General features: G+C 37.3%; 1 protein-coding gene across 3 annotated transcripts in view; it reads left to right on the top strand.

Moving 5' to 3' along the window:
* The window catches only part of ANO10 (anoctamin 10), a 128,290-nt gene that overhangs the window by 84,202 nt on the left and 17,943 nt on the right, over positions 1-26,145 (top strand). For 2 of the 3 annotated variants that reach the window (XM_056334757.1, XM_056334758.1), the window contains exon 12: positions 1,000-1,116. The exons of the other annotated variant lie outside the window; for it this stretch is intronic. In XM_056334757.1, the coding sequence (XP_056190732.1) occupies positions 1,000-1,116 (117 nt within the window). The remainder of the gene's footprint in view (positions 1-999; positions 1,117-26,145) is intronic. 3 annotated transcript variants of the gene reach the window in all.

Genomic DNA, 26,145 nt, shown 5'->3' on the forward strand with positions numbered 1-26,145 from the left:
GTTAAGCACATATATTTAAGTGTTGCCTTGTATTGGTCACTGTCTTCTCAGCTAGGAGCAAGTTCATGCTTGCAAACATATAGCGTACTGTTAGCTCAGCCCTTGATAAAGTAAGATTTAATTATTCTTGTTTAGATAGTATTTATAGGTGACATAAATGAAGAAACAAAACCACTGACTTGTCAGTTTGGCACTTGGTTTTGGTGAGATGGGGGGAATGGTGCATGTTTAAATGAAATTTAAAGATTGCTCAATTACTAAACAGAACTTCATACTTGGTTTCTCTTAAATAAGCTTATAATTTTTTGTGATAAATTATGACTAATTTGGCATCTTATATGTGGAATGTTTCTTCATTTCCTGGACAGTTTCTGTTCATGAGTGTGCTGCTACTTTAAAAATCATATTTTATTTTGTTTTGTTCTCCTCTGATGCTTTTTCAGGAGTGATTTTAGATTTCAGTAACTTGTGTAATGCAGGAATTCTGTGTTCGTGTCTTTTTACAGTGTGCTTGCTTCATTTGTATCATGACAAACGTATATGTGTGCACATATGTATGTTGTTATAATTAAATCTAATTATATGTAATAATAGTTATAGGTGCATGTATATATATGTAAAAATTTCACTATGAAACAACATGTGCTGAGTGCGATAATTCAATTTCTTTATAGCAATAATATGTTTTAAAAGCTATTATTTTATCTGGAATCAAAAATGCAAAATCAAGTTAGAAATTTATAGTACATAGTGAAAATAGGATTATTATGAAAATAAGCCAAACTATATACGTTTATATTCAAATTATGAATGTCTGTAAATAGAAAAAATATGGAGTAGCTGAGGCTTAATATGGTTAGAGTATGCTATCAGTGTTGTACATGTCACAAGAAAGAATTGTTTATACCTCTGTTACTAAAATTTGGAAATAGTCTTATGCTGTTCTCGCCGTGCTTCAAACTCTACAGAGCAATATTTTTCTTTTTACTTGTTTTTCAGCACTTGCTACTAGCAATAAAGTTTATCATGGCATTTGTAATTCCGGATAAACCAAAACATATCCAGATAAAACTAGCCAAATTGGAATTTGAATCTCTAGAGGCTCTCAAACAACAGGTAAGAGCAACTGAAGTGTTGGTGGCCTGAAGGAAAGATAAACCAGGGAGATTCTGCTTTTGTTTTACGTGGATAAATGTGTATATCGTGGGGTTTTCAAATTCCTGTTTACACTGTATTAAGATTAGCTAGCAAAACTGTTCCACCTCTACCCCACAGGTTGTGGTGGCAGAGCTGGGGTGTCTGAGTGGGTTTTGGAACAGTCACTATTCACAGTGTACAGCACAGACTATTAAATAAAGAGAAAATAGTGCTGGTTTACCTCCACACATTGGATTGTAAACTATAGCGTTTCAAATGATGCTTCATTTTCTGTTAAACCATCACTGCTTAAAAGTGGAGCAGAGAGCTGGAAGTTGTAACAGATTCATCTGTCCTTTCAACCCACCAATGTGTGTCAGTCAACAGCAGAAAAATGGTTTTCCTTTTCAGACAGCTTGAAATTCCTGGTATGGTTAGTAGTATAGCAGCTTGTAATGTCTGTTGTCCTTATGTGTGCAAACATGCTTTGTTTATATTGTCATTTGTAAAGGACATTGGGATCTATAAAACTTCCTTTAGTCCCCTGGAGGTGTTTGTTTTTGCAGCATTAGGATTTCTTTCATTGCTAGAACACAATCACAAATAAACAGTTAAATTGGCTCGAATATAAGCAGAAATTGTAAACAGGCTGGACATGTTTAAAATAACTGTGTTGAGAACTAAGTATGTATGATAGATTGGTAATGTTGCCTTATTTTACTGTCTATACAATATACTCATTGCATAAATAAGTATATCGTAAAATATACCTTTTATTAACAGGCATTCTGAAGCAATTTAGGAAAATAAGGAGCTAGATATTTCTACTGAAAACTTCTGTTTTAACAAAACATTCCATAGAGTGAGTGGTGGAAATCACAAGACATCAAGAATCATATGGGATTTGCTCCAGTAGGATACAGAGATTCTACAGACCTGGTTTTGCAATGGCAACATTCTTTAGGAGTTTCTGACCGTACCATGCTAGGTAGGATTTCTAAGCTAGCTTCCATATCAGAAAAAACAGACAAAACCGCAAACCAGCATGGAGCTGCAGAGACGTGTTCACCTATTTATCGTTAGCTCACATATTTTTACATTGCAGTGCATGGTTTTACATGAGCATATTGGTTTTGTGCTCCACATGCAAATGTGTAACCTTCTCTATACTGTTTTTTGTGTGGAATGGTAGGTTACTTTCTAAAACCTCTACCATAGCTGCATGTGACAAAACGATCTCTTAATTCTGGACAAACCGACCCTGTAAACAACACACTGCCTTTTCTAGTTAAAAAGCCACAGTTTTGTTTGACACTAGAACATTGCTGTTGAGGTCAGCACTGTCTTCCATAATCAGCCATAACAAAATAGAAATTACCATTGAATCTAATGCCTGGTAGTTTTGTTTTGCCTTTTTCTAGTATGTTGATATGATGGTGCCAGAAGCTGGTCATGGATCTCCTGTACTTTTTAGATAATATTAAAAGGAACAGGACTACATTTCTATTTTAGTTGTTCATTCTTTGTTTTCATTTTGCAGACAGGCAAAACTAGGTCACCCACTGGAACATTAAGCTCAAGTAAATATAGTCCCCTTTTGGTTATAATATGCCAACTGGAATATACACAGAATCTCTTTCCATATGAGTGTGCATGTCAGCAGTCAGGACTTCATCTCCTGGTCAGTCAGGACTTGCATCTGTGCGTTCCCTACAAAATACATGTGTGATTCCCAGTTCTGCAGGGTTGTTTCATTGATTCAGTGGTTAAAAGTTAGTCTGAATTTTAGTAAGAACCAGAAGCCTGGCAGTTCTCGCCAAATACTTCCAGGCTTCCTACAGGATTCAGGATGGTGGCTAGTTTTCAGGTGCCACTTTAACAACAAGTGTCTACCATCACCTTTTTAGATTTCCTGTGATTGATACTGTGCTATGTATCCCATAGACACATAGAGATTTAGGCTTTTTCTCTGGTCCCTTAATTTTTTGAGTGAAAAATATCTGCATTCAAAAGTAATACATTGGCAGCACAAAAAGTTACCAAAGCATTTATTTTAGAAGCACGTTTTCTAGTTCTTCCTCTCATTACTGAGAGTCATCATGGTAATGTATGATTTATATCTTACTTTCAAGCAAAAAACAGCCACAAAATCCCCCAAATCAACTTTTTAGAAAAACAGACATAAAAGTCTGGGACAAATGTGTTGTGGTATCACATGTTAAGGAGAAACTTGGGTTATATATTTTTGTGCAAATATGCATCACATTCCTCTCTTGATGCTATCCAGACATGCATGCCATTGTGTTTTATCATATGAGCTTTTTGAGTACTACGGTCTTGCGATGTAGCTATTAGAAGTGTCTTCTTCTAATCATCAGAACACCATCAGACTGTAAACATCTAAGATTTCAAAATGGATTGTTAGGCTCTGTGTATAGTGTGTGGAAAGAAAAATGGCCTAATACAGCTGCTCTGAACAGTTGTTATTGATTATGCTTGGGATCCTTAACGTTAGGCAGTGTGAACACTTTTACGTTTTCGTTAACGTTAACCTAATTGCTTTTTAACTTGGTGCGGTGGGACTGTAACTATTCTGTTCAAATCCATTTGAAGATTGAGTTAGTGTCTGTTTGAAAGGCATTTTAGGGAATCTCAGCTTAGTAATAGAGATGAATGATCATCATTAGAGCTTGTTAAAACCTCCTATACGGAGAAAAATGCCACGATTAAAAAAAAATCATTGTATATTGGAATGGAAGTCTTGTTTTGAAGTTCTCAAACTTTAAGCAAGGTTGTTAGGAAGTTTGGAAATGTTTCTTTGAAACATTTCTTTACATAGTTTGTGTTAACACTGTTGAAAGGGAGTGGACTGTTTAATGGGTTGTAATAAATTGATCTATTTGGAAAATACTTGTTACAATACACTCAAAGTATCATAACAAAGTTTGTTGATATAACTCAAGACAAAATACTTTCCTTAATTTGGTTTCAGAAAGGTTAATGCGCTACATCTGTAGACTTTGCTTCAAATTGCCCTGATGTCCTCCAGCGTAAAGAATGGTAGGCTGGTTAGACTCTGTTGTTGTGGGGGGGAATGTGGATCTGGATATTTGCAGAGGAGCAAGACTGATTCCATTCACACTCCCTGAAGTGTTGTCACCTGGAAGGAAGCCTGCATGCTGGGCAACTAGATATGGGTACTGCCTGCTACTAGGGTGATGGACCTTTTTCTGGTGAACACCATAGTCTTTCTTAGGGAAGTAGCCAGCTAGTAAAGTGGGGTGAGGTGCCTGAGACTCCCCTTGCTGCTTTGCAGTACTCTGCTCTGTGGCATCTATTTCTTGCGAGCACAGAAGCATGCCACGCTCTTTGGTCTAGTTCCTATTTTAAGGAAGAGAGACCAAGTATAGGTGTGCCTGTGAGCAGCAAGGGAACAGTCAGACAATTCTTCAGTGGTTCAGGAATTACCATAGGCATAGGTGAGGACCAGTCCTGTAAAACTAGTGGGAAGGCACTACCTGGCATTTTCAGGGCAGTGACACTGAAAGCTGCACTGATAAGCGTTTTAGCTTCTAGACAAACAAAGCTTAATGAATAGACAAAAGGCCCTCATGGCTGGAGACGAGTCAGCAGTCTATCCTTATAAAAGGTCTAAGTTCCAGAAACACAAAACAACCGCAGCTTAAATAGCATAACTAGCATTTTGTGGACTAGATTACAGTCATGTTTTCAGGTACTACAAGACTTTCCCACTATTCTTCCCATTGAGGCAAATATCAAATTACTACCTTCTTTCTGCACTGAAACTAGACCCAGGCAAAAGAAATGAGAGACAAAGTAGGGGAAAATAATTATTCATGAAATTGTTTTCTGAGGATAGAATACAGATTGTAGCAACTCCCAAGGTGACATATAGCTATGAGTAATTTTTCAATGAAAAATAGTTTTAAATGGTGTAGGGAATGGGTGTGTCTTTTAACGAAGTGCAACTACATAGACAGCATTGGTAGTAGCTCTGAAAGCAAAAGTTTATTAATGTAAAAATGCTTGTGTTTTTTTATGGTACTTTGCATTTAAAAATCTGAAATAGATAAATTAAAGATGTTTTTCTTTATAGCATCTCCTTCGCTATCTCAGCAGAATAAACATAGCCCTGACAGCAACAAAAGAGAAAAAAATTTTAGTCCCAGAGTTTGCTTTTTCAGAGGAACTACAGGGGAAAAAACCTGTCCTTAAGCTGGAGCAGAAATGCAGGTGTGGAGGATTTTTTGGTCAGTGCATCCCTTCCCAGTTCCGTCCCCAGCCCTTACTTCCAAGGTGACCTAATTTATAAACATGACATCACTCCTGTGCTCTAGCTTCCTTTCTTAGTGTTCTAGCTATTGGTGTCCAGTATCTTTTAATAGGAATGCCTTTGCCTTTCTATAAGTGAAGTCTTTAAATGCATCCTCTGAAGAAGCGTGTCCATCTGCTGGATATCTGATGTCCATCTGCAAATGCTCCACTAGGAGACTCCAGATAGATAACATACTTGTGACCAAAGGGCCTGGTCAGCTGATTGACAGTTGTCATTATTCCTCAACTGCCAGTAATGAAAAGGGTCAAGCTTATTGAACACCAGTGTGAAAATGTGCCTTCTTTATCCTCCCTGCTGTATTTCTTTTCAGAGTGAGATAAAGCAATGTGGTCATTCAGCCTGGGTCAAGTGGAGAAAGACCTTTTGCTCTTTCATGCAGTATCTCCCATGGTGGTTGTACCACCTACATACAATTGTTTAGTGGCAGTGGTGTTGTCTGAATATGCGTAAACAATTGCTTCAATTGCTTTGGAGTGAGATGTAGGTGTTTGTAAGTCAGTAGCACTCCTTCTTAATGATTTCCAGCAGAATACCAAGTTTTCCAAAGCAACAGTAGGTACAACATTCATTAGGATTTCTCTAGCAATATCATCCATTTCCTGAAAATTGGGTCTTATGTCTCCGTTCCCTCTCCAGGAAATGCAAGAAATGAAGAATGCTGTGACAGATCTCTGAATACAATCTACACTGACAAAAAACTTCTTTAAAATATGATAGTGTGTTAATTAGCTTCTTTTTGACAGAGATGGTGAGACAATGACAGAAAGAGACAAGTGTCTCTGCTTCAGCACAGTCATATGAAAAGTTTAAACTCCCTCATTCTGCAGGTATTCTAGCATGTAAAAGTTGCTGTTCTCTGTAGTAGAAACCTTCTGCTTCAAGTAATTTCAGTGCTTTTAACATTTCAATTCACTACACCGCAGCAGCTCTAATAATTGCAAAGCTTTCTGGTTTCTGACTGCAATGGCTGGACTTCGCTGTTTCCCCTAGGAATAGTACCCACTAGCACTAATCTCATCCTTTCCAGAAGGAATACACTGAGCTTGAGTGTGCTGTTCTGTCTGGCCCCTGTCCTGTCAGAGTGCTTAGCCTCTCTGAGAACAGCTTTCTGTAGCTCAAGCATCTCTGAACAGCTTTCTGTAGCTCAGAGCACAGCAAAGAGATACTGCTAACTTAGGGCTAAGCTAACTTCTGCACTGGGCAACATTGACACTTGGTTCTTGCACCTCTTCAAGCTGTTGTTCTTGCAGAGATTTTCTATTTACTAACATGTCTTTGTGTTTCAAAGATATGACTGTGGATGTGATGGGCCAACATAGCTGCTTGAACTGTCAGTAAGTCTCAGAAATGACCCTTCTTTTTTGGCAGGGAATGAAAGAGAACAGGACCTTTTTCTTTTTTTTTTAACCATTTAACGTTGGGAGAGCATGAGTTGCTAGTTAACATCCTGCTTGCTTATCTTGTAAAATGGGAACTGAAAACAGTTTTTGTGAGGCTGAAACAAACTCAGTGGATTTCTGCCTCATTCAGTACTATAGATACCAGAACTCGAGTGCTCAGAAGAGGGCTACCTGTAGCTTCAGGACTACCCTCAAAACACCCACTACTGAAAATAGAATCAGAAGCTCATTCTGTGCTCACAGGCAGTGCTGAGCAAACTTAAGGCTGCAGTCAGACAGCAGGAAAGGCAAGTAGCTGAAATGAAAACTTTTCATTCCAGTAATCAAAGATTTGCAAAACAACCTGTAGGAAAGGCTGTTGAAACTTGAGCCCAAACATTGAATTTAGTTTAAAATAGAATGTGAATTTAGGTTAAAATAGAATTAGGTGAAATAAAACACTGCTTTATGTTTTGACAAAAAAAAAATATCCTTAAAAATAATATTGTTTCTAAAAAAAAATATTTTTAATCTCATTTTTTTCCAGAAAAAATGTTTGGCTGCACTTTTTTTGATAGGCTTCACTGGTTTGTGTAATTAGACATAACTCACAGGTGATGTGAAAATGGAAACACGTTGTTTCTATAATCACTGTTGTTTAGTATAGGTTTTTTTAAGAGTCCAAGCCTATTAATTCAACTTTGCAAATGGGGTTTTTCCCTATTGAGTAGTCAGAATGCTTTCAGACATGTCAATATCACATTTACATGTGTTTGGTAGCAGCAGGGATATAATGCAAGTAAGATTAATTTTATTCTCCTAACATTTTTTTAAGCATAGAAAGACTCGCACCCAGTCATAGGAAAACAGATTGTTTTCAAACTTAGTTTTGCCAAGTGTATTGTAAACATGAATTCCTTTAATGCTGGCCCTTTCTTGAGGGTATGTTTCTGAACATTACTTTCAATATAAGAGTGTTAGCAAAACCAAAATAAATTATGATCCTTTAAGAAAAAAGTAACATCAAAAGTCCATTAATTTAGGAAGAAAGCTTTTGTGTCTCCATTTGTAACTTTTCAGCTGAAGGTGAGATGACACCAAGTCTGCCTGGTTTGCCAGTAAGTTAAACTTTTAAATATGGGGCCATTGAGAACTAACGGTATAAATATAAACTTTTAAATAGATATGACTGTAACGTGATGGTAGTTGATACTTTTGCATGCTCCTATAATAGGAACAGAAGCAAAGAGTACACCCGCTTCCCAGCAGGTGTAATTTTCTCTTCCAACAATCCATTCATTCTCTGTGCTATTTCCAGGGTAAAATTGTCCATCAAGTTGTGTTTCTGTAAAAGCTGAGTCTCTCTGGAAAGAGAGCCTGTTTTACCTTTCTCAAAGAGTCTGGTGGTGGAATGAACATCAGTCAGTTTGGTCCTGTCTTTTTCCCTGACATCCCAGGTCATTGACAAGATATGATCTCAACAAGGAAACCTGGAGTAAGGAGACAGGATAAAAACTAGGTTAACATTGCTTCTACTGTAAGAATACTGCAGCTACATGAGGCTTTCATAGTTTCAGAACCCAGAGGGGATTCCAATTATATGCGAACTGGTTTGAATACAAGGGAAGAGGCTATTCCATTTCCCATAGAAATGGGAGTAAAGTGCACAGTGAGATTTGATTTCAAGAAGTCTGGTAACAAGCTTTCAACAGGACATTCATGTGTCTATAGTTACAGACTTCTAAATAATGGTTGTATCTGTTACTGAGAAGATGAAGGACTAGAGTGAGAGAAAAAATGAAATCTCTTGTCTTGCTAAAATTTCTTCAAAAGAAAAGAATTCCAAAATTTTACACTTAACATGATTTGATAATGAAATTTTCTTTATAAACTGAACAGAACTTGGTGATAAAAAAAAGTAGTATTTGTTGCAAGCAGCTATGGACTCCTACACGCCTATCACATTTTAAACATCCTTTTCCCTATGTCACCTCAAAAGATCCCAGTGGACAACAAGCCTTTAAAGGAAATGCTAGTTTAATTGAAATAATTAAATTTGACCCTAGAAGCTTTCTCTATGAGCAGGAAGATAGCAAATAGGATATATCTCGACTTCTCAGAGATGATGATTTCAGTAAAATTTTAGATGTTTAAATATGACTGGATTACCACCCCACCCCAAAAGATAATCTCAGTCACCCTGTTATCTTTCTGAGACTAACGAGATCAAAAAGCAGGAATTCCTGAAAAAGAGACAAAAATTTAAAGAGGGTTCATGTCAATGTGTTGCTAGTGATGGCACTCACACCATGACTGAGTGTTTTTGTACGTGCTGTGCAGCCTGCTCATGAAGATTCTAAGAACAAGTACCCAATATGATGTGTTGCCTACCAGCCACTGGGGTTTATTAATGTTGAACTTGAAAAAGTCTCTGTGTATGCTGATGCTGCCTTGAATGCTCATCCTGTTTGTTGTATGAGAAATTGCACTCCCATATATGTCTGCCATTTCAGTGAGGTGGGTAAGACACATGCCAAATAGGCAAGTCCTTGCTGTATATATGCTTTGATAATTTTTTGTTCTGAAGTGAGATGTAATTCTTTGTCTGGATAACACAAAAGGAAAAAGAAGTGTTTTATATGTCTAATTTGTTTAAATTACACAGTGTCCATGAATACTTTATTACGTTATATATACAGCTTAAGTAGCACTTGCTTTTTATATGTTAGAGTAGTCCTTATGCAAATATTTTTGAAATTTTCATTATGGAGTACTTTGCAAAAGGTAGTTTTGTGGACCATTGCTTCTTGCACTCTTAGGTACCTTCCCTAAGTGTCTAGAGCTGCTATATTTGAAAATGTATTAAGAGGGGTGATTTTCAAGAGATAAGATAAAAATTAGCACTTGTTATGTTCATTCTGTGTTATTTTCCCTATTTTTCAGTCTGTGTTATTGACCTGAATATCTATGTTAAAGAAGTGCAGTATTTTAATGGGTAGGCCACAGCTTTTTTTTTTTTTTTTGTAATCACAGATATGTACAAATGAACCAGATATAAACAGTGTCACCAGTGTATAGATACAGAACATCTTTGCTTAATTCACAAGAGACGGCAAAATCCCTCAGTACAGTCAAGGACTGTGTTGCTGAGTAAGAGGAGACATTCTATAGACATTTTGATGCGTCCCCTACTGAATTCACTTGTAGCACTGTCTTTTCTGATACTTTCTGCTGGAACTATGGCTCAAGATTCAGTCTGATAAGGGATCTTTTATTGCAAAGACCAGTCCATTGACCATCACAGGCTGGACCCTATCCTGTGTGACTTGGATCCCTATCACACAAGCAGTGACAGTTTGCGCAGCTAGCTCTCCAACTACCACTCTGCTGGTACTCACTAGTACTGTCTGTTAGGATGACTTTTTTTTTTTTTTTTTTCTCCCCTCTGTGAGCCTTCTCAGTGTCAGCAATGAATTATCTTAAATCACTAACTCCCTTATCCTCTCATCTAGTTGTAGTTGAGGATGGGTGGGATTGTTGGCCTTTATTATGCAAAGCTAGACAGAGGAGGACTGCATTACAGGGGGTTTCAGGCTTTGAACACCTCTGGCTCTTGAGGTGTTTTACTGGGGACACCTGCCTGGCAGGTGATGCAAGTGATTGACTTAGTCAAATTACTGTTCCCTAGGAACCACTGAGGTCCCCCAAGCTGAACAACATATGGCAACATTTAGGTTTTGGCTTGGGGGTTTTGTGCCACTCATAATTTTCTAGAACAAATTATCAATTCATATTTAATTTACGTTCTTGTAATTTATGCATGTTGGTTGGCCAGCTCAGTTTTGTCCACTTGCTTCTTTTGCTGCTTATCAAAATCTGTGATAGTTCACAAATCTGAACATAGTAAAATTTGTGCTGACGAAAGCCTTCCAAGTGAACAGACAGATGAGGAGCAGCTTGGTCCAACAGAGGTGGTTTTATTTGCTTGAACTCCAGTGCATTAGAAGGCTTCTGCAAACTCTACATATTTTCGTCTGTGTTAGCTGGAAAGTAATCAAGTTTGACATGAGTATCTCTATTGTATCAGAATAGACACCACTCGCTTGTTCATAGATACTTAGCGAATGTGTTCTATGTCAACACATTTTCTAAGACCTGCTGTATCCATAATATAAGGAACTTTGCTATTGATGTCTTGAATAATTTTACCCCTTACCAATATCTGCACTGACACCTAGACTACATTTAAACATGACCTGTAAGAGTTTGTGATTTCACAGAATCACAGACTGGTGTAGGTTGGAAGGGACAGCTAGGAGTCATCCAGCCCATGTTGAGCTGCTTGGCGTAGCTGAAGCTCCTTGTGGACTAGGAAAGGTGACATTTTTAAGATAAACATTTCCTCTAGATGGACACTTTGTGAGAGAAGGTTTTAGGATTTTTCTCCTATTTGCTTTGGCAGAATAAAGAAACAAAATTCATTATTTGTTTTCTGGGACACATTGAACTGTAAGTGAGACTTTGAAAACCTGCCATGCATGTATAAAAACAAAGAGCCCCACCTCTGTCACTAGTAGAGCTGTAGGTGTCTAACTGCAGATTGAATATACATGTGTGGCAGGACAGCACCAGCAAAATTTAGTCTGTGTATTTCATAGGTATTATAAGTGAAGGAAGTAGTATTTTCACTAATTATTGTGTAAGCGTGGTGGAGAGATACTGTTCAATGATGGTCACTACTTGACTGAAATGAAATTGGTAAATGATGAGGAATGGCAGAACTTTGATCCCTTAACAGAGCGTGACAGGATGTCCAGTGTATGAGGAAGGAGTGGAGACAATCTCTGCATGTGAAGGGAAGGGAGATTGTCCCCTTTTCTCCCCATCCCAGATCAGGCAACAGAACCATGACCCTGTGCTGAGTTACTTAGCTAGAAGTGGTCGTATGGGGTATCTGTTGGAAAGAAGTTTTAACTTGCGTTTCTCTCCATTTCATGTGTATGCCCTACCAAAGCAACCTGCTGGCTTCCGGAGGAGGGGACTGGTAACACTTGTATTCCCCAAGGAACTACCTTTTGGCCTTTTTTAATCTGTTATGTAAGATCAGGAAACCAGAAAGGAACTGTGGTGCCATAGCAAGAATGCAGGAGATGAAGACTGGGAAGTCTAGAGATTAAGGTCTTGGAGTCTTTCTGGCTAATGCACATTTAAGATGATGTGTGGGAAGAAGTGTGTATCTACCATGGGTACGCTCATAAGCGTTTTGTGCCAGTATCAGCAGTTCATTTTAATACACCTACAAATGATTCTCTTGAGTTATGTGACAGTCTCAACCAGCAGTTTGTAACCTTTTCTGCCATAATATAGGGGAGATTGTTTAGTGATGTGAGTTTTATAAGGCTCGTTTTATTTAGCTTGTCCAGAAATGGGTTGAGAGATGCCTTGTTATGTAGGTATGTATTTAGTAGTGCATGGAAGGATAGCAGGAGACTTTTTAACCTTCTTGATAAAAAGAAAAGTAAAGTGGTACAGTGACTGAAGTTAGATGTAACATGAAGGAGGCAAAATTTTGTATCTGTGATAATAGGTGAATGTCGGTCCAGATTAGAAATGGAGTGTATCAGGGACAAAACAATCTTTTATCAAAGACGGTGTGCCATTTCTACCCGCAGCCATAAACAGATGTCTAGGAGAGAGCAGGGAAGCGTGGCAACTAGGTGTTGTGCTTCTTCCTAAAACTCTCCTACTGTCCACTCTGTTTTTAGCTCTGATTTTTCTAAGATGGATGCAGTTTCTTTGTGTTTAGTGATCTTCAGTGATTTTCTATTCCATGGTGGTGTTCTGTCTCCTGTTGAACCATTTTTAGCTTTAGGGTCCACAGTGTCTTTTGGCAAGAAGTGCTACAACTCATTGTTCTTGGTGCTAAGCATGTGGGTTGGCTATTTGCAGATGTCTTAGTATATTCTAACCAGGTTTGGTGAAAAAAGTATTTAGATTGTACAAGTGAAAGAAGATACTTGGCTGAATTGTCATGGAGGTTCCTTGGCTTCTGGAATCCATGAATTTGAATTTCCATTATTTTATCTTATGGGCTTTGTGGAAAACATGGTGACCTGATTTGCTCTTAGCTTGTTAATGATGCTTGCAAATGTGCTTTAAGACAATTAGTATAATCAAATCATGTGCTTCAGAGCTTTAGTTAACTCCTTTTTTCTTCTGTTTGTATGTGGATGGCCAAATAATGTGAATTGGTGCAACGAGTCCTCTTTCTTGGAGGGCAGGTTAACATTTTGCTAACATAATGAAAGCCAGATTATTATCAAATTTGGGAAAATTCAAGTTGGCAAGGTTCTTGTAGCTTCTGGTCTTCTGCTATGGTATGTTATATGAATCAACTTAACCTAATCTGTTCCTTGCCACCATAGGGGGGATATTGGGAAAGTACGCTCAGTGCCTGTCCTTTTCTCATAGAAAATCATTTAATCTACCAAAAACGGAAAAGTCTGTGAACTGTCAGTTTGGTAGTTCTCATTAGATGAGTTATGCAGGAGTTGTTGGTGGTTGATTTTATGGCCTGTTGTGTCTTAGAAGTATGGTGAGCAGCTATACCACAACACAACAAGTGACGTTGTTTAGTTTCTTAAAATAGCTAAGGTCATTTCTATCACTTGGGTCTGGGACGTGTAAAAGTCCATCTTCCAAACTCTGTTAATTTTATAGAAGGTTTATAGGAATTGGTTTACATTGCTTAATATATATTGTTATTTTCACGTGTGACTTGTACAACATTGTGTTGTGCATCTAGAATTTTTATTTCATTATAAATATAAATTTAAAGTAAATATTCCATGAGTACTTAGCTATATTGGTTTTTATGAGAGGCATTTATGTGTAGAAGAGTCAAGCATTTGTTTCGTGAGAGGAGCACTCACAAATGCTAAGACGTTGAATCTTTCTGCTGTTTGGGATCTCCTGCATTTCAAGGGGGGCACTTTGCTTATGGAGTTCTGATCAGTGCCTCCATAATGAATAGCGAGATTTCTACAGCCCACGCTTTCTGCTTAACAGTTGAGTTGCATCTTTCCTTTGTAACTACTGTATGCCTTTATTTATTTTCTTAAAGGCTGATTTCCCTGGAGTAGATGCCTTAAAAGTTACTGTCTTTCTACTCATGGGTTGTGTGCATAATGTTTTCCAGCAAACATTAATCATAGCCGGTAGCTTTGAGGGCAAAACTGTTGCACTAAGATAAACATTTGAGAGTCTGCTTTAATGCCCAAAGCCTCTTAGCTTTTTTAGGTCAAATTATCTTGTATCCTCTGACTGTGTTTCTAGGCATGCTACTGCTAAATGCTACTTCTTTAATTCAAATTCTGTGTTGTTTTGTTGACAAGGTTAAAGAAAGGGTATCTCACAGTTACAACCCAACTTCAATGGCAAGAACAAGGTTGGGGTTCTACTTTCTTACAGATGGCACTTATTAAGAAGAATTCTAGTTGTTTTATACTTACAATATTACCTATGCTTTTTGTTTTTTGTATTCTGCCAGTGTCAATATAATAATAATGGTGGAAAATGAGGATGTTCCATTACAACAGTGTGCTAGAAGTTAAAATTTTTGTTGACCAGAATGTATGAGTTAGTCATTTACACTTCTGGTTTTCTGTTGGACTTAATTTTACAAATACTGCTTTTTCTGCAAGCTATAAATAATTATAAGCTTTTTTTTAAGAAAGCATTATGTATTGTGTAACTATCTTAGAAAAGACAAATAGAACTAATTTTCTTAAGAGCAAAATGCTTTGGGTTTTGCATTCATATTGGCCAAGAAAAAAGAACTCAGTTGGTAAGAATTGTTTTTTTCACAAGATATTTTCAGAAGTTGTAGCTTTGTTAAATCAATGAGTACTGCACAACAAATTTCCTTTCCCTTCCTCCACAGTGAAATGCCCTCAGCTAATATTTGCCATCCACTCAGCTAAAGATGGGATTGTTGAGGACTGAGAAGAAACATTTGTAAAAACATGGGTTTCTCCTGCTGTGAAGCAGTGGCTGTAGTGGGTGCACAATTTGATTTTTCTGAAGTTAGGTTTACTGGCAGGGGATATATGTGAAAATGCCTGAAAACCGCAGATGTAATCTGCTTCTGCTGGTAGCTAGCATGATGCCATTAAAGTTTGTAATCCAGGGAGCTTGGGAGTGGGGGGAGTGAAGGAGGTTTGTTAGTAGGTTGTTTTAAATATCTCCTTAAAAGCTGGATAGTGAGAGTGTTAGAGAGGAAGAGCTGTCGGATAGTGAAGTATCTGGGAGATGGTTTGGCTGTCACAGTATATGAGAATTATGTAAGGTGTATAAGCACATTATGTAAGTGCTCCCTGGTGCTCTAGGTCACTGGCTGCTCTTCCAAAACTAACCACCACCCGCCTGAAAGCAGAAGCACGGGCAGTGTGCGTGAAAAATGGGCACTGCATTATTTCTACGGCAGTGGCAGCATGTTTGCATGAGATACACACATGAGTATATTCAAAAGTAATGTAACGATTTGTATGAAGAACAAAATCAAATGTCCATAAGAAATGAATTTAATTCTATTTTGATTAAATGAGTATCAGTTTAAAAGAACAGATCACATACAAAAACTTGTGTGGCAGTGGGTTATGTTTCAATACTGTGAAATGGTGGGGAGTTTCTAGGCCCAGCAGGAAGGACCTACTGCTTATATACAGTTCAAATAAAGGTTTCTTTGCATTTGGAAAAGAGAATTGCAGCTCAGCTTTTGCTAGCTTTTTTGATATTGCTAGTAAAATCTTCTGGAGTTTTAACTGCGGTTCTCCTGCAAATAGAAGCACAGATATTTCTTGGGAGGAGGGGAAGAAAGGTGCAGGAAAATCTGCTGGGGCATCTTTAATCCATGACTGTTTAAGATCAAGACTGAAAGGTGTTTCGTGATGATTAACCCTTTCCACCCTCTGAAGTACATTTTAATGGTAGCAGTAAGAGCTTGACTCTTCATGCTTTGGTCGTGTATACATCCAGGTGTTCTGGAACACAGATGACATGTCCTGTTCAGGGGTTCCAGAGGCCAAGCGCTGACAACACTATGATGGTCACTGTCCAAACAAACCAGGAGCAGTATCAGTTCCATTCTGTCCAGAAACACCTTGCTTTGGACTTGGGATGTTCTCCATTAAGCTGAAGCCTCTGTACGTGTCATGTTACCTTACCATATTGCAGGTTGTGCTAGTACTCTGCTAATATGTATGTCCAGCCTATAGCCCAGTTACTCTTCTGCCTCTCACTGCTTCACAGAACTGTAGTCGGGATCTGCATTCATATCCAGTATTGCTGCATTGTGTGTGTTACAGGGTTAATACAGTTCATTGCCGGGCTGAGGGGCAGTTCAGCTGTAGGTCCTACAGTAATCACAGCTTTCAGTTAACCCTATGAAGAAACGTTATTCAGAAGCTGCTGCAGCCTGTTTTCTTACTTCAGTGCCATAAAAGGCATTTTGTCACCTCACAGTTGCTCGGATCTCATTGTCTAGTTTGTGAACAACTGCTTTTTGCTTTGTTAGTACAAACTGAGTTTTGTGCCTTTTCCTTGAGGAAAACCTCTGTTCTGATTTTCCATCTCTAGGAAGATTCCCCCGTGACACCATCCTGAAGTCCCTGTTCTGTTTAAGTGGAACATTTAACGTGCACATCCTCTCTGCATGGTAACTAGTCACTGGGAGTGATGTCTGTCTGGGCAGATTTTTAAAGAAAAATAATTGTTTATGTGTTGTAGTAAGTAATAGGTTATTCTTCAGGATCTGTAGCCTATGTCCATCATGCTGTGCCCTAATTCTTTGCCTCAACAAAGTTTTATATCTTACTGATTCCTTCTTGACAAAGAAATGGGGAGCTGGCTGTTCCTTCTTCAGTTGGGACTCCAGGACAGCCAGACTGCAACTGTCATGGAATGTCAAGTGTATCAACAGCAAAATACTTATGACAATATAACTTAAAGAACCAGTTAATGTAAAATAATATTTCTTTAGCATTTAGTTTGTAGGTAAACAAGGGGCAAACGAGTTAGCTCAGCGTTCTAATTGTGTACACCAGTCTGCAGCCAGACTTTTATCTTTATCGGACAAAAAGAGTCCCTGACTACGAAATATATGTGGTTTGTGGGGATTGTTTTGTGTAAAAATGGTCTCCTCCCCTTCCTGTCCTATTCTTTGAAATTTTAGACCTGCTTTTCTTCTTACTCTGTCTGTTGTACTTTGTTCTGAAAGGGGTTTTGTCTTCATTCATTTTGGTGTGTAGACTCTTCCAATCTTTTCAGTTTTGCATTTCTTTGTTTTACTTGGTGTTTATAACCTCCATGGGAGAGATGTTGTTAGGATGTCATGCAGGGAGTTACATGAACTTGATTTAATAAATGTACTCTTTACCTTGCTGCAGTTCAGCCTGAACTCTAATCAGTTGTTAGGCATTTTAAAGTCCCTGTACAGTGAGTATTTTGAAAACATCCATTTACTTGCTACTATGAGTGTTCCACAGCTCTATAAGCAGTGACAATGGAATTAATCTAGGAAAAGAAACGAGGTGAAAAAAGTCATTTAGGCACCCATGCCAGCCTTGCTCCACTAGGCAGTTTGTTTACATTGATTTTATTAGGACACAAACAAAGAACTAAGGAAGAAAAGAATCTATTCTGAATTGTGCTGTTCGCTCATCACAGTATTCAGTATTTGAACAAAATCTCTGTCTCTCAGCTAGATTAAATTGCATTTAATTTACCCTCATTATACACACATTTTAGTCATAATACTCAAAATATTCAGTTCTTGAAGGCCTTCATTTCATTGAGAACAGAATGTGCTGCTTTGGAAAGAAAGCCTGGTGCAAACAAAATTCAATGCTGAAACCTGAAATTGAAAACTGATGGAGGCGGAGGAGTGACAGGAAAGGTAGTTGCACACTGGTATGATGTTCCTTCATTTGAGTTTTAATTTCACATTGATACCAAAATCAAGGATTTTTGTTGTCTTTATGGTAGAAAAAATGAGTGATCATGTTGAAATGTACGTTAACTGTGAATTCTCTCATTTCTATTTGAAGTACATCTTTATTTTCCTAATACACTACCTCCTGGGCATGTATACACATCCTTATACACCTGCATGTGCATATGGGTCTGTACATAACCATATGTCCTTTATAACTGTTCTTTAGTAATAGTGAATCGGCTTGTTAGTGACAATTTTGATGTTAATTGAGGTACTGAATCATTCTGTACCTGCTTTATTTAACTTCTACTATTTCAGGGTTTTTTTACAGTAATTCTTTCCTTCTGGGTGTATGTGCAGCTTACGGCCCTGATACTGCATATGCTTATGTGGAAATATAATTTTATCTGTATGAGCTGTTCTTCCTCTGGTAAAACAACTTTCACTTTTGTGTGTCTTTTTGAGATAGAAGTTCTGCAGTTTGATTAGAAAGGCTAGGCTGGTCACAAGAAATTTTTAGATATATTAAGCTTTGGAATACTGGAGTAGAGTCTGGTTTAATTTCACTGAGTGGGGATAAAGAATGTAGATTTAAGAAGGTCAAATCAGTCATTGTTTTACAGCTGAGTAGAAACCAGTTTCTGAAGGCTGGATTGATGAATGAATGCTCTGTGGTTGTGCTTTGTAACTACTCAACTAAAAAAAAAATAAATTACCTTAACATTGTGAATCCGTAAGCAGTGTGAGATAATATTATTTTTGAAACATGATTCAATTAAAGTAAGAAAAGCATCATTGCACAAATTCAATAAGTTTGACATTTATATTGCTTTGAGAAGATGCACACTGCTGGATAATCTTCATGCACTTTTATACGCTCAAGATATGTAGCTACTTTGGCTTTTGGACAAAGAACAACGTTTCTGTACTAAGGGCAGTCCTAATGCCTGGTATATCCACATGGACAGATACTTGCCATATACCTGGGAAGGTATAGAAGTTAAGGAGCCCTGTGCACGTGAAGAAGAAAATAATATTTTAACATCATAAAGCTCCTTTAAGTAATTGGAAGTATTTGTATAGTACTAGCATTTTGCTATCATAACTAGTACAACTAAAAAGTAAAATATCTGCACTGAATATTCTATAGACATACTAGGAGAATTTGCTTTAGATATGCTAGTCTTCCCTGTTCCTTGAAGAAAAGCAGAAAAAGAGCTTCCTCTGGAACATAGTTTAGAACAGGAACCTAACTTTGAGTTAAGAGCAATCTATGAAGTAACCTACCTCCGTCTGCTAACCATACATGGAGCATCACAGGAGAATTGTCCCTGAGGCTAAAGTGTGGATATCTTAATGAATAGACACCGGCTAAGGACTTGGTCCATAATATATATCCTGCTTGCAAATGAAAGCGTTTATATTTTGACCAAGGAACAAAATTAGATATGTCATAATTTACTTGAGGGTGAATAATGGGGACCATTAACACAAGGCTGAATCTGAGCTTCAGAAAATATGAGTTTCATCCCTATCAAAGATCCTGCTTGGTTGTATCTATCCATGTCTTTTCTTAAACTTTATTTAAACAATATGGCTTGTCTGAAATGGATGAATGGGTTGTCTTTTTAAGTGGTAGTCCTCAGTTTTACAAACACTTTATCTAAACATAGATACATATAAAAAACCCCTATGCATAAAAATAGAGAAAAGCACAGGCTGTTCTTGCTTATCCTGTTTATTTTTTAATAAATACCTTAGATCAGTTTAAAGAACACCAGGACCAAAATTATTTGTATCCACTTGTTTGTTTGTTTATGCCTAAAGGTCTTTCCATTTTCACTTTGGGGTTTGTTTCTACCATTATCTTAATCACCCTCTTACGCAGAGGGGAAGTATACAATTGAGTTTCCTGCAGAGTATTAAACAAGAACGATGTAGTTCACCAAGGGCAGTGCAGAAAATAAAAATAAAAATAGAGATACACCGTTGTCAGAGAACAGTATTGCAAACAAACAGTTTCTGTTCTGATCTTAAGAACTTCTGCATCTGCGCCAGGTATAAAATTAGCAATTGGAAATTTGCAGATTGGCTGAATTCCTTGAAATGAACACACTGGAGAGCAGTCTTTGTTTCCAAGGTAACAATCAACTGTGTTCCTAAAGACATGAAAGGTATTTAAATGATAAAGGTTGGCTTCGGAGAACATCTTACTAAATTTAAATTTTACATCAATTCAGAATATCTGGAACTACAAAACTTTCATAATGTGGAGTATATCTCTCTACATCTTTACTCATTCATGAGAAGAACTCACTCCTACAAAATACATTCCCTTCCCAACACCATATTCTAAATATGTTACTGTTTATGCTCATTTCCAGTTTCTCACTGTGACTAGTATAGGAGACAAGTAGTGATATCTATAGCTAAGATTAGCTAATACTTTCTGTTAAATGACGATATTAGAATGATAGCAAAATTAGGCTCTGGAGGACCTGGTAAAAAAAAAAATCAATTATTTTGGCAGATCTAATCACAGTTAGATCTAATGAAGAACTCTTAGACCCCCCAGGAGGACATGATCATGATGACTTATTAATGCCTGATCATGGTTTTATGAAATGTTCTTTATATATCAAAAGTGATTGTTTTTTAGGATACTTTTTACAGATGCTCATGGAGAGTTTTTCCATACCTGTGTGGCAACATGGAAGAACAATGTTTTTTGAGGGAGAAGCATACCAGCAAGGAAATGATGGCATTTATTTGGCAAAAGCAGTGAGAAGAGTTAGCTCTCCGTATCAGAGTGGAGCAAGTGGATGCAGAGTAGGTTATAAAACTTCTGAAAGTCAGAAGTTAGTTTCATGCAAAGGAACAGGAAGCTGAAGAGGATGATAATAAAGTCAAAGCAACAAATTTGAAAGATTATTTTAACAGTGACATGGTGGTTGTTTTTTTAATGGCAAAGAAGGAGGGATGAGTGTAGGCATAAAACCTCAGAGATTCAACTGACATGAAGGCAGGAATTTGTTATTGGGACAGGTTTCACATTTGTGAACAATTCTTTGCTGTCTAGTTACATGTCTTATTTCATGAATGTGCAGATTAAAATTCTTAGTGCATTTTGGGAGATCTGTCTAGCTTGTTTGTGAAGAGTAAATTTGGAAAGTAATGATCTTGAGGCAGTGCTATTGGGGAGAAACGATTTACTGAATAATGTAAGTACTTCTGCAAATCCTTGGAAACAGAATTCTCAAATTACAGTTTCTAATTCCATGGAAATATGTTAACATGAAATTGTAACCTAGTTAATTCTCTTTGTAGGGAAAAGATTGGTTTGTTTTGGAGGTTTATTAAAAAGCAGACACACTTCTCTGACAGCTATCATTATAATGGTTTGGAAAGCCTCAACTTTTTTCTAAAATATAGGTATTAAAGCCTGTGTAGCTTTCCTCTTGAGTCTAAACGGTGAAATGTACAAGTCTGATTCACTTCATTACTTTTTACAAGAGTCAAGAAGCACAAAAGTCTTCAGCTGGAATAATCAGCCTAACTCCATTAGATTTCAAGAGCCTCCTGCTCTCAAGAGATCTAGCCCAGCAGGTTTTTTTTCGGTGATGTTTGATGCTTAAAATGCATACTGTTTTGAAAGACCTTCTAAAATTTAAACCAGCTGTTAATTATCAGTACTAAAATGGGGACTGAAGGTTTGTTAATGATGTAATGATTGTAAAGAGGGACTAAAATGAGAAGTCATTAATTGAAGGGAACTTGCCAAACCACAGTTTTGCTTCTTGTGCTCCGGTCATTATTCGCAGTTGCACTACAATTTTTATTTCTCCCAATATTCCTACCTCGGTCTGTGATAAGTTGGATGGTGTTCAGTGAATGATGTTACTTTACCTAAATTTATTTTTATTTTCACTGTTTAGTGGCAAGGTGAATACTTTCTTCTCTGCTTATAACCTAACCCACTGTTCCTTGATTTACACGCTGTTTATTATTCACAATACACAGTTCCTCCATAGACAGTATAGAGCAGAATCTATACCTATGCAGTGTAAATTCAGAATTGTCTCATTTGCAAATACATGGTAGATCTACATAAGTCCTGGATCTTTGAAATTGTAGTTACACTCACTACTTCTTATTTCTCTGTTGCCTGCTTAAAGTATTCTGAGTTGTGAAGAAGGGTAAGAATTTTGCAGAAGTAATGTATTATAATGTAATCAAGAGCTAAAGTGGGATTTTTGGGAATGGTGGTGGATTAAGTGTCTTATATCCACTGTCTATCTACAAATTATGTGTGGCCTGTAGAAATTTTTTAAAAGTTCACCTTTCATTCATTTCAGTTGCCAAATACAAAACTGAATCAATGTGATTTATAATATTTAAATTCAAGTAAGTTTTATCAGACTGGCTAAGACTAATTTTTAGGGGTACACCTTCCATACATCTGGATTGCACAGATTGCTTACTCAACTGCAAACGACTGAAAAACTATCATGTAATACAGCAAGTGAAGTACTGTGTCTTGAACATTGCTAGGCTGTGGAGAAGAACTTGCAGTAGTCTCGGAAGAAACAACATGTGTTTCTACTTTCCTAAGACTAGCTGACTAGCTTTTTTATGCTGTAATCATTTGTAAACATGTTTGCACTCTAAATCTTGTTTTACTACATTTCTTCTGTTTTGCATGTTGTACAGTGTGATTGCTTGCAATATAATGAAATCAGTAAACAAAATACCAAATTACTTCTATCCTGCCAAGCAAGGTTCCATAGTTATTTAGTTTCTGATGAAGCAGCTAGATGTTTAATATACTATTCTAAAACCTTTTCTATAAGACAGTTGTTTTCAGTGAGCTGTCTGGTGCTCATCAGATGCTGTATTTGATGGAAGAAGTGGTTTCATACATATAAGTAGAAAGACACGTAATTATTTATTGAGGTATGTTATCACTTGAATTTACTGTAAATTCAAAAGAACATGAAGTGCATAAAAAAAGACTAATGCTCAGTTATGTGATAGTCTTTCTGCTGTCTGTTTATATCCTATATTGTAATATTTTTGGTAGCTTTTTATGCTTTTACATGTTTCAGAAATTTCAAAGTTGTATAGTAAAAAGGCTTACAGTAGCTTCTAAATATAAATAAGCTTAAAAATAAATCCTGCAAAACTGCAGCGATCCATTTAACAAAATACCCATTTTTGTCAATGCCCTGAAAGGAGTGGGTGAAAATAGTGTGACACATCATGTGGGCTTAATCTGTTTCGTATAAATTTGCTGTGAAAGCTCTAGTTCAATATAGATAATGTGCAATCTGTTCTAAACATCCAGTTGTACAATAAGGGTAATTTGTGGGAGACAGTTATGGATCTCAAGAGCCCTTTCATCATTCGGAGTATTGAATTAATCTCCTCCTAAATGTTCATTCAGAAAGTGCCAGAAGACTGCTCTGTTTGGTTGCCATGGCAGATATTGTTCTCCTGGCTCCTTGGAGAGCTAATTTTCTATAAACTGTGAGTGTTTTCAAGTTTATCAAAGCAGTAAGCTGTAGTTACTCAGATTGTTGTTGTTGTTGTTGACAGTTTCCTTCTGTCATATGGTTGCATTAGTTTTATTTTTTAAAAAATGTTCTAATATTTCTTTACCTGCTTGCTCTCTCAAATAGAACAATAACTTCCATTTAGAGACCAAAAAGGACCAAACATATTTTACATATAGACTCTTACAATCTTTTTTTAGATAAAAATAAAAATAAATCAGAAAACTCAGTACATGTATGCTGAGAGACTAGTGAAAACAGCAAAACTCTCTGATAAATGCAGGTTGTAAGCAGGGAAGGGAATGAAAATACTTTCCTGAAGTCTTATAGAGGCAGATTCCATAAAGGAGATTGAACTGATTTCTTATACAATAAACTTTTTCATTTGCATATTCTCATGTTGCACACAATCTGCTTATGAGTAGCAGAACTAATGAATATAAAAAATAAATTTCCTCAGGATTTATGTCTGTTTTTCCTGAACCTATATACAGCTGGCAGCTACTTGCTGGATGGTAGAAAGAACTGAGGTGCAATTGTGCTTTCAGTGGTGGGGTATTGGTTTGGATTTCCCTTTCTACCAAGCTACTAATTCTCATAAAATGAAGAGGCACTTAGTATCCTTGAGATCTCTGCAAATTTGATAACTTTTGTTGAAATTGGCTGGTAGCTGGAAAGTTACTTTGCAGTCCCTTTGTCCATGGTCCTGGCCCTTTAGACATACCTGATTCAGGTGATTTTTAAGGGACATACTGTCACTGTGAAAGTTGGAGGTTTTAGGAGACAATTGTTGGCAACCACTGAAATTCAGAGACTAGCTTGAGCTTTAAAGAAGAATTTTTTAATAATTATTCTGTAGTAATACAGCCTGTAAATTCAAGATGTGTGGTGATGTTTGTTGTTTGCTTGTTCAGATGCCTATTACAATGTGGATGCACACGTGCTTTGGACGCTTGAGCTTGGGATTTTTATTTTATGTTTCAAGTTAATTATAAGCCTATCACTAAGGAGACTAACTGGGTTGTAAGAGTTTGCAATGAGATACTTGTCTGCAGTTACCCAGGTATACACATCAGTGTTCAAATTAGAGTTGAACTCACAGATGATTCTGTGGTCCTGACATCTGAAAAGTAACCTCCTTGTCTGCTATTGTATTACCGAACTCTTCCCTTTCAAAGACATCCAGAAGCAAAGCTGTTCTTGGCAGTCCTGTTAGTTGTGCAGTTGAAAGACTCTCGTATCTAGCTCCTCATCTAGGATACTAGTAGAGAGGATACTGCTTTGAATCAGTGACGGTGTGAATGATTGTATGGACAAGCATTGAAGGGAGGAAGGGAAGCTACCCATTAATAATTGGAATTGTCAGAAGTGTTTTGTTGATTATGCTAATTTACCATGCACTTTCTTCTAAGTCCTCCTTAGTCTAGTGCAGGAGTCCTCAAACTATGGCCCATGGGCTGGATACGGCCCCCCAGGGTCCTGTCCTCAATCCGGCCCCCGGCATTTACAGACCCCCCTGCCGGGGGTTGTGGGGGGAAACCAAGCAGCCGCAGATGACTGCCTGCCATCCGCGCGCCGGCCCCCTGGTTAAAAAGTTTGAGGACCCCTGGTCTAGGGTATGGGGACAGGGCATAAATAAGCTCTTTGGGTACTGGATAAGCAAAAAAGTATTCATGCTTTACTTTGTTATGTGTATACACCTGCGGTGTGAAACCGAGTAAGGATAGCGGTGTTAGTCTTCCTGGAAGGTGACATTTGGGGTGTGTACAAACTGTGAAAATATGAAGAACAAACCTAAGAGGAAGGTGCATATTTAGAGAATTGAGAGGCTCAAAAGTAGGATGATACGTCATAACGCATTTGAAATTGGGTGTGTAAAATACGTTCATTACCATTGCATTTTCTCTTTAAATCAGATTTGTTTCTAGCACAAGATTGGGGAAAATGCTATTCTAGACAGAGCTTACATGTAGTTCAGACTGCCACCAAATCTGTTATAGACAGTCTTATTGAAACAACAGCTGCATTATGAAATGATTGAATTGTGAAGTGATTAAGCAAAGGAAAATGAATGTAAGAATGTTAGTCACACTAATGTGAGGGTTTTTTTCAATATGTAAGCAAAATAGAGAGCACATTAAGTGGAGCAAATGAGGCCTGATGTGTTTAAGAAGGATGTTTCTTTTTTAACCTGAATGTCTGCAACATTAGAGCAACATACGAGCATTGCCTGTTTTTTCTCTTCATTCTCCTGTGGTGCATCATACAACATTTCTGCTGCATTTGAAGTCTCATACACTTCTATGGAGCAGTAGCAAGACTTGACATTTGGAAAATTTGAGAGGTTTTGTGTTCAAAGAAAGATGGTTAGGGTCAAAGAGCATGTGAGTCTTTTAATTAGTATGCGGCATCCTTTTCAGTTAGCATGGGGGAATACTTTAGATTCTTATTGCCTAGCATGTAGTTAATTCATTATAGACTACACTGTGAAAACTGCAAGAAATGTGTATTTGTCAAGCTGAAAGTAACCATCTATTATTATTCATATAGAGGATGGGACGGTGTACATTTTAACAGATTATAAAGTACTGAAATGTATTCTGAGGTAATTTAGAAAGTAGACAACAGTGGAGTTCCCTGAACTATCTCTTCCTGAAATAAGTATTAAACTGAATTTTTGTCAACTCAGTATAAGATTCTGCTAGAAACTGGGGCATATATTGTAGC

Source organism: Falco biarmicus, chromosome 4, assembly GCF_023638135.1.
Source record: "Falco biarmicus isolate bFalBia1 chromosome 4, bFalBia1.pri, whole genome shotgun sequence".
In the NCBI taxonomy this organism is placed as follows: Eukaryota; Metazoa; Chordata; class Aves; order Falconiformes; family Falconidae; genus Falco; species Falco biarmicus.